The following is a 10,039-nucleotide window of genomic DNA, read 5'->3' as shown; positions in this document are numbered from 1 at the left end:
TCATGGCTGTCGCCGGCCAACGAGTTGGTGTTTTTCAATGTATGCTTCAGACACGGGTCACGACGAGGCGCCCCCCCATAGCGACCCCTAGAGGACGCAGAGTCTCGTTCCCTACTCAGGGAACCATGGTTACATACGTAACCTGAGACGTTATTTTCACTCACCCAACCACATGTGGACATTGTAAGATGGAGCAGAAGTGGTGTAAAGGACAACATAGGCATCTCCAGTGAAGAAGTTTCCTTGGAGCTGTTTGGGGACAGGTTTCAGATCCATCTTCTCTATCCTCCAAATCTGCAGACCAGGCTCCTTGCCTGCATTCTGGAACTCAACCATGATTACCATGATTCCTGGAAGATACAAAAATACTGGGGCTGAACTATGAAAATCCATACAATTCATGGTCTGAATGGTCTGAAGGTGGAAACTACTGGGAGGGCGATAAAACAGGTGCAGAATGGATCTTATAAAGGAAAACACTTGGAACAGCAACAACATTAAAAACGACAAAGACCAGAGACCTACGGTTTATTAATCTACTACATACATACTGTATATAGGGTGACCATACGCCCTCTTTTTCCTGGACATGTCCTCTTTTTGGACCTACAAAAATGCGTCCGGCCGGGATTTCTTAATTGGCCAAAATGTCCGGGATTCGGCTCTTTTCTTAATCCCGCTCTCGCTGAATCTCTGACCATTGCCGGTGTAGTGCCGAAATTTGCAACCTGCCAGATTATGCACCCCCTAGTATTGGTAGGTTTAGGAGTAGGTGTGGGGGAGGGGTTAGGATTAGGGGTGAGGTTGGGATTAGGCAGTCAGGTAGCGACTTCGTCAGGGGTGCAGAATTCGGTACAACACCAGTGTTGTGCCGAATTCTGCACCCCTGCCCCCCCCCCCTACTGGCAGGGTGCAAATTTCGGCACTACACCGGTCGTCTGCTCCCGCAACATGTGTTTCGATCCTGCGATTTTCGTTTCCACTCCTTTAACCCTCATCCGTCCCTCGGGTCATTTTGACCCAAGACTCATTTTTAAAGATTTTTCGAGCATTAATCGTTATGTTATGAGACTTTTTTACTTTTGTCACACTTGAACCGGGAATACATGAAAAAAAATTTGAGTGAATTCGAGCAGTTTAATTGGGTGCTATAAAAAAGTATCAAAAGTGTCCCTCATGGGTTATTTTGACCCGCCACTGGAAAAGCATGGAATTTACGAATTACGAATTTGAGTCGATTCAAGGATTCTACGTGTAATAAAATAAGGTATAATAAAAAAAGTAACAAAAGTGTCTGTCGCGGGTCATTTTGACCCGGCCATAGGAATGAATGGAATTTCTATGTGTGTGTCATAAAAAAAGCATTACACCCACACGTATTACATTCATTTTGACCCGACCATAGGAATGAATGGAATGTCCGAAAAAAACCCAGCATTTCTTATTTATTTGATTTTTTTTACTATATAAAATCTGGCACAATCCAGAAAAGATGCATACCCAAACAAAGGGCTGAGACTGCAGAATGTCCCCAATGCACAAAAAACTCACATACCCACACACACATGCACACACACACACACACACACAAACACACACATGGCACGCACACTCCCATTGAAACACATTATAGCGTTTATGATGTTTCTGCTGGGAAATGACTGTCATTTTGAAATTTTTTTTTACTTAACAGTTAAATTTGAGTGATGGGGTGGAGACCAATGAGTTTATATCATATTTATATTTTTAAATGTATCTTTTATATTTATCACATATTTATGAAACTGTATGAATATGCATGTGTTTGGATTACATTTTTTTATTTTGATTTTTTTTGCAAAATATAGTTTTTTTAATGTTTTGATATATATCTGAAAGCCTTGAGATATATCTGAAAGCTTAATGAGGCCTCAAGTTGGTGTAGTTTTAAAGATTTCACTTGTTTGGCTCATTTAAGAATCTCCATAGGATTCAATAGGCCCCTCTAGTGACTGTAATCATAAAATGCAATTTTATATAATTTTTTCCCACCAGATGGCATCAGAGACACTCAGTGAACTAGGTCCTGATGGATCATCATGTTTAAAGTATAAATATGCAGAAATTGTCTTTCTTTGACACTCAGTGACCTAGGTCCTGATGGATCATCATGTTTAAAGTATAAATATGCAGAAATTGTCTTTCTTTGTTTTTTTTTGGTGAAAACATTTATAAAAATATAAATTTTTCATAAAAATATCCAGAATTTAATGTGAATAAAATAAAAATCACAAAAAAATAATTAAAAAAACCTACATAAAAAATTATGGACCAATATAAGCTTTCTGGACCAAAAATAAAATTAGTGTTATTTTTGGCCTTCGGGTCATTTTGACCCACGAGGGACACTTTTGTTATAGGTTCGGGAGGGACGGATGAGGGTTTTAAACATTCTAATATTGTATATAATTTTCGCGCATCAGGGAGCCGCTCTCAGTATGCAGAGTATTTAAATCTCTTTTGAATGAGCGTTTGCCGCTGTTTACTTTCACTTTCGATTTCGCGATCACATGCACTCTTTGTAAAGGGAGCACATCTTACAAGATCAGAAATTTGACAATGAGCTCAGGATCTGTTGAGCAGCAAATATTCAAGCATGGTCTTGTCAGTCATCTCTCCTTATTCTTGACCTGTGATCAGTCAAATCTGACTCCTGTAGCTCTTGTTGGATGCAGGGTTGCCTGAAAATTGAAAATTGGGCTACTTTATACTGTTGCCATGGGTTGATTTTCCCAAGTGGGTTAAAGGTTTGAAATATTGCATAAATTACATTTGACTGAAATGCTTGTATTGAAACATTTTGCATTCTACCTATGATAAATCTTTCATGGACTTCTACATTAACTGTTCCCTCCTGGTGGAATGACCAACGCAATCCAAGAGTCCTTAATATTTTCAAGAAACGGCTGAAAACACACCTCTTTCATCTTCATTTGTCCCTCTAACACTAGCACTCTCTATTCTAATGCTACTTCTAATTTTATCTCCTTGTTTCTTTTTTAAAAAACATGACCCTCTAACATTTGCACTCTCTATTTCTATTCTATCTACTTTTTTTTTTAAGAAAGAAGAGCCTCTAACACTAGCATTCTCTATTTTTTCTCTATTCTTTCTACTTATTTTCTTTTTATTTATTATAAATAATTACTTTCTAACACTTGCATTATCTATTCTTTTTCTGTTCTATTGACTTGTTTTATTTTTATTTAAAAATGACCCTCTAACACTAGCATTCCCTATTCGTGTTCTATTCTTTCTACTTGTTTTCTTTTTATTTATTATAAAAACAAAATAAGCAAAGAAACAAAACAAAAAGAAACTTGCTACTTATACTGTTAGGCGAAGCCCCACCCTTGTCTCCGCACATGAACCCCGCCCCCTACTGTCCTCTTTTTGAAAAACTAAAATATGGTGACCCTATATAATACCTATAACAAAGTGACATCCAATTTTATTTAAATATATGGAAAACGTGTGGATTTTTTTTTGCATGGATAGTAGCCTAATGCAGGAAGCATCAGATGCATTAATTCTTGGACGACAATATGAGACTGTTTATATGCTCCCTGCATTACTGTACCTGCACTTCATCAGTGAGCTTTTTAATTGCATTTTCAAGTCATATGGAGAAAAAGGGCTGATCGGCTGTTGAAGAAGGTGGGTGCAGCCCAGCTGGGTGAGGAATGAGTCATGCTGCATGATTACAGCTGTGGGCAGACATGCGTGCCATTCCTTTGAGTTTACCAGGAAAAAGTTTTACGCAAAGAACACACTTTGCATGTAGCTACGTGAGACCTGCCTTTTACAGATTCATAGTATTAGAAGAAATACCTGACAGTGCGATTTACCATAAACTATAAAATATAGCAGAAACATCAACCAATTTTGAATGCAATCATCAGCCAGGCAACTACTTTTCACACAATACATAGCTAGATTACATTTATTTATTTATATATTTATCTGTCTGTCTATCTAATTTCACTGTTCAGCACTGGAAAAAATAACTCAAAATTAACTTTGCCTTTAAGCAAATTCAAAGTGGTGTAAATATTGCCTACACCCTGCAATTATAAACTACTTGCATCTTTTCAACCATTTAGAATTGAATTAGATAAACCTGAAATTCTTAAAACTAGAATTCTAGTTTCACGTCCGTGTCTGAATGGACACGCCCACATACGAAATTCTAACTTCTAACCGGGATTTTAAAGAAACAAATTGGTTATATAAGAACTTTTGACATTTTCAATTGAAAAATAACCAATAAAAGTCCATATGCACATTCAGCGAACACATTTTTTTCTCAGATCATTTTCAGATTTCTCCGATCATTTAAACGCGTTTTTTCCTGTTAGGCTCTCAAAGTGCGCATGATCACAAATGCCTGCAAAACACAAAAAATAATAGCAATGTTTGTAAATACAGATAAAGAGTTTGCAATGGAAAAAAAGCGGTCTGCAGGCAGCTACACTCCACGTCTACATATATGAAACTGTTATTTCCTGTTCAATTTCCGTCATAAAGAGGGTAACTGGATAGTCTAATTAAATGCAAACAAAGAAATAAAATCCGCTACCTCAAGCATCCCAGAAAGAAGGTCGCCAGAAAGTAACAGATATAAAGTGATAACCCAGTGATATAATAGTTTATTCTGCACTCAGCTGTCTTTCGAAGTATGAGACTAAAAGTAAAGTGAATTCAGTTTTCTTACCTTGGTCAAAGAAATGCACAGAAGGCGATGAAGACCGATCTGGTTTGAGAAGCTGCTCCTGGTTTAGTCCAGACTCAGTTTCACAGGTTTCAATAGATGCGAGCCTACTTTAAATGATCTGCCGTATTTTCAGGGGAGAGGCAGATGCGAGTCTTCAGCCAATGACTCTCTCTGTTTCTCTTTCCCCTGAGGCTGATCTCTAAATCACATTATGCAACTTCATGGCACAAAGTCGTTCCACTCCCCCAAACCAAATCACACCATAAACCAGCATACCTCCTTATTCTTTGTTCTTGTATAGACACAGAACAGTGCAACATACATTACTATAATGAAATGCATTATAAAAACTATATTGTGGGTGCAGCAGTAAAAAAAATGTTTTTAGCTACTATGGCTGGTCTTTTTAAGTCAATTTATTAGCTTGTTTTTATCATTTAATTAATAATATTTTATAATATAAACAATTATAATTATGAGAAAATAGGTTACTTAAACTAAATATAAAAGAATTTGCAAAATGCTTTTTTGAAATACTGTTGGATGCACACTGCAGAACATGTCAGCGTCCAAAAAGTTTTTCATATTCAGTGTATTTCAGCATCCTTATATGCATGACAAAGTAAATGTGATCAAATGTTCCACACATTAAATAGTTCTTAGGCATAGATAAAAAAAAATGTTCTTGTGCATTGCATGTCAGATGCATTATTCATAATGAAATGAGTGTAATAATGTGAATCCAAGGTACAGAAGGGTAAATGTCTCAAACACTGTAAAAATAACAAATGACAAACATTTTAGTGCATGCAAATGACAAAGAAAGGTGTTCACCACTTCTATTTTCCTTTGATTTATTGACATAATGTGTGTTATGCATTCATTGTACAGTATCATTCAAATTTTTTTGCAGTTGGTCGTTCAAGTAAAGCATTGTTCCCACATTTAAGGATAAGCTCATTAAGTTCACATTTCCAGTGAGGTGGCATTCTGTCCTCGGTGAAAGTGAGACCACACCTTTCGTGTAATTACAGCTCCAGTCAAGTCTGTTTGTTTGCGCTTCATGCACATTAGATTCACAGTACAGCTAACAATTCACTTTTCCCCATGTCAGTCATTCCCTCCATAACGCTCTCTGACTACTTGTGCCGCCCTTCCCTGATCTTGCATTTTCCCATACTGCTCCACCCAGCCCTCATGCTCTCCAATGTCATTACAATCTCAAGGCTTTCGCTGAGCTCTGCTACACCTGCAGACCTGAGAATCTGCCTCACAGCAGCTGGCAGAAACCTTTGGCAACACAAGACTAAGATTTACGGTAATATTCTGGAGAATCTGAAATATTCCATCAAGACACCAGCCTTAGGAAGGTCCAAGCTTTCCATTTAATATTCTCATCAGATCCATCATGTAATGCCCTGAGCACACTGCTTTATTTGAATATGCCTTAGGGTTATAAAGCTACCAAGCATAATTTCCATAACGTGAAGGGTAAAGATATCATAGGTGCAACTCTTAAGGCAAAATCTGCCTAAAGATTTGCTCAGAACGAGGCCTGTGGATTTCAAATATGAGGACTGTGAAATGAGAGAATAACAGTGAGGAGGAGTGGCGTGAGATGGAATGGAGTGTGTGAGTCAGAGTCACAGGCTCTACTTGCTAAACTTAGCCTTGTAGTGGTGTTTCCTCAACTGTCTATGGCTGTTTTTCATTGCATTAACTAGTGCTCACTGTTATGCATAAAACAGATTTTTGAATAAATCTATGGGCACATTTGGAGCACTGGACTTTAATCTTTTCATACTCTCACTAGTTTATGTAATTTGTCAAAGGACACTTCTGCAACTGTTGCCATTCTGAACAAACAAAAAATATTATAAAAGCATCACAATAATCCAAAGTAATCGACATGAATACATCAATTAACACCTTGTAAAGCAAAAAGCTGCATGCTTGTAATAAACAAATCCATCATTAAGACTTTTAACTGTTAACTTCAAACTGTTGCTTCTGGCTAACATGAGTCAAACTCATCTACATCTTGGAGGGCCTGAGGGTGATTAAAATGTTACATTTTCAGCAAATTTTAATTCTTGGCTTAACTACTATTCATGTAATTATTTTAGACTTATTTTAGATTTTTTTATGGCTTACTTATTAGCTGGCATTTTGTGTGTCCTAAATATACATTTTAATTACACTTCACGCTTTTTTCAAGTTTGCATATATTTTCTTCAAGCATCACATGTCTAATATATTAAATCTCAAGCTTGTTCTTCATTGGTAACCTAACACACTAACTTTAAAAAAGAAATTTATCACAACTGTTGGTTGTGGTGGAAATGGCACCACAACTGATGGACTGTCCTCATTTGTGTAAAAACTGATGGCATCTTTTCAAACTATATTAAAGTGGTTTAATATTTAGTTAAGTCTTTGTTTAGATTAGCAATGGTTTAAAAATGTACTGTTTAATACAGAAACTACTTTATTTCTTAATATTCCAGTGTTGAAACACATTGCTGTCTAGCTTGAGTATATACAGCCACATCTCTAAAGTAATGAATGTGTATCAAGACCGGTTTTTAGACATATCGTTGTAACTTCCTGTTCAAGGAAGCTGTAACAAGTGAATCTTGAAGCTGGTACTGCCATTATAAAAACTCTAACCACAGGCACAAACAAATGTTTCCAATGACAACAATAGAGGGTGTAAACACAGAGCTGTTGCTGCATATCTAAAAGTAAACCTACAGGTATTGCACTCTTTTGTACATTATGTTGCACTTTGTATCAGTGAATAGAAGACTTGACAGCAATAATGACTGAATGTTAAATGTGAATGTTGAAAATGTGTATTTAGTAATATGTAATACATTATCGTTTTAGTTTTATAATTTAAAAATTGAGTTTTTTCATGACAAATGCTATGCAGAAAACATCTACAGGTTACGCATGTAACCATGGTTCCCCGAAGGGAACGAGACGCTGCGTCGAACGCTATGGGAACGCCTTCAGCATGACCACGCTCTGAATCACATGTGTAATCAGTCCAAAAGAAGGGCGAGACGTCACGGGCGGGTGACATAGCGACCAGGAAGCTATAAAAGCACGTGCGGTGGAACCGGCGTCAGCTTCTAGGAATGAAGCAAGTGCTCGCAGGGATGCCGGAAGTATTGCACTGAGACACAGCGTCTCATTCCCTTCGGGGAACCATGGTTACATGCGTAACCTGGAGATGTTCCCCTTCAGGAACTCGAGCTGCGTCTAACGCCATGGGAACGAGTATGCCCACGCCGCCAGACTTACAAATCCCTGCCCAGTGTGGAAGCTAGGGCGAGAGAACAGAAGAGCCCAGAGTGGCTCGCATATCTAGGCCATAGAATCTGATAAACGTGAGGGGCGTGGACCAACCTGCAGCATTGCAGATGTCCTGCATAGACACACCTGCTAGAAAGGCCTTGGAGGCCTCAGCCTCAGCGCACCGCGGAGGAAACGTGTAACTAGGGGGTGTCTGCCCACTGACTGGCCACCGAGAGGGGCATGGTAGGCTGCAATGGCCGCCACATAGACCTTAAGGGTGGAGTGGGTCAACCCTGTGGAGAATCTGGCCTGCAGGAACTCCAGAACTGTACCAACTGTGCAGTTAACTGGGTCAAGCTGGCGGTTTCCGCACCAAAAAGTGAAAAGCTTCCATTTCAAGGCATACAGTTTCCTCGTTGAGGGAGCTCTGGATTGGAGGATGGTCTCAACAACCTCAGTTGAGAGACCGGAAGCTACTAGTTGTGCCCCCTCAGGGGCCACAGCCATAACTTCCACAACTCCGGGCGGGGGTGAAATATCGTGCCCTCCGCCTGTGAGAGGAGGTCCCTCCTGACGGGAATCTCCCATGGAGAGCCGTCGAGAAGGGAAATCAGGTCCGAGAACTATACTCGGCCCGGCCAGAACAGGGCTACAAGCAGCAGACGGACCCCGTCCCGGCGCACTCTCTCCAGAACTCCCGGGAGCAGAGCAATCAGGGGAAAAGCGTACAGACAAAGCCTCGGCCAAGTCTGCACCATAGTGTCCAGTCCGAGAGGAGCTGGATGAGTCAGAGAGAACCAAAGGGGACAGTGCGATATCGTCTGAGTCGCAAACAGGTCCACCTGAGCCTGGCCTAAATCTCTCCAAATCTGCTTCACCACCTCGGGGTGAAGCTTCCATTCCCCAGGCCTCGGCCCCTGCCTCGACAGGATGTCTGCTCCCATATTGAGATGCCCAGGGATGTAAACTGCTCTCAGAGAACGGAGCTTCTCTTGGGCCCACACAAGGATCTGTTGCGCCAGCTTGTACAAGGGGCGCGAACGCATGTGGTTGATGTAAGAGACCACCGCTGTGTTGTCTGTGCGCACCAACACATGACGATCTCTTAGGTCTGGGAAAAAGTGTTTCAATGCTAAAAACACGGCCAGCATCTCCAGACATTTGATGTGCCACGTGAGATGGCGACCGCTCCACAGACTGCAGGCAGGGTGGCCACTCATTTCCACACCCCAACCGGTGAGGGACACATCCGTTGCTAGCGTTAAGCGGCGACAAGGAGCTCCAAGCACCGGGCCCTGAGACAAGAACCAAGGTTTCCTCCATATGTCTAAGGCAGGGGTTTTCCACCAGGGGGGCGCCAGCACCTGTTAAGGGGGCGCGAGAACCTGAGGCGTACACTCGAGTAATTATGAGGACGAGCTATCAATTTTTTAGGCATCCACTAGGGGGCAATCTGATTAGTCCCACAGCTAATTATCAGGCAGCTGTTAGAGCAGAGTTGGTGCGATCGAGTTCAAGAAAAAGTAAGTAACGTAAAAAATAACATGGACCGGTGGCTTTTTAAGATTAATACCAGTGAAAGTAAAATGGGTGAACCGTCTGACAAAAAACAAGAGGAGTGCCTGTCTGAAGCATTATGACTTCAAACTGATGACGAACCCTCCACGTCAACGGGGATCTCCACACAGAGAGGATTAACTGCAAAAACCAAAGGCCTGTGTGCATCAAAGCGACGGAAGTATGATGAACAGTAAATCAAATACGGATTCACTTGCATCACAATTAATAACGAACCACGTCCACAGTGTGTTGTATGTTCAGAGGTGCTTGCAAACGACAGTTTGAAACCTGTGAAACTGATACGTCACTTACAAACCCGATGTTAAAAGATAAACCAGTTGACTTTTTTCGCCATAAAGAATCAGCATTAACAGGTCAAAAACAAACTATGACCAGCCAACCACTCCGCCAGTAAAAGCACTT

The 10,039-nt window shown here is 40.4% G+C and overlaps 1 protein-coding gene across 2 annotated transcripts in view; it reads right to left on the bottom strand.

The window, feature by feature from the left end:
- The window catches only part of LOC107678357 (gelsolin-like), a 14,416-nt gene extending 9,561 nt beyond the window's left edge, over positions 1-4,855 (bottom strand). Inside the window, exon 1 of one of the 2 annotated variants that reach the window (XM_016473582.1) lies at positions 4,754-4,855. Coding sequence is in view for 1 of the 2 variants with exons in the window: in XM_016473584.1 (XP_016329070.1) it covers positions 165-345 (181 nt within the window). In the remaining variant the exon portion in view is untranslated. Of the gene's footprint in view, positions 1-164; positions 347-4,753 lie in introns of those variants that run through there. The other variant, XM_016473584.1, reaches the window with a different exon arrangement.
- Positions 4,856-10,039: the final 5,184 nt, after the last annotated feature.

The sequence above is a fragment of the Sinocyclocheilus anshuiensis genome, unplaced genomic scaffold (assembly GCF_001515605.1).
Source record: "Sinocyclocheilus anshuiensis isolate Anshui unplaced genomic scaffold, SAMN03320099.WGS_v1.1 scaffold1426, whole genome shotgun sequence".
In the NCBI taxonomy this organism is placed as follows: domain Eukaryota; kingdom Metazoa; phylum Chordata; class Actinopteri; order Cypriniformes; family Cyprinidae; genus Sinocyclocheilus; species Sinocyclocheilus anshuiensis.
The sequence above is the reverse complement of the archived record's forward strand: the minus strand, read 5'-3'. Positions and strand labels throughout refer to the sequence as shown.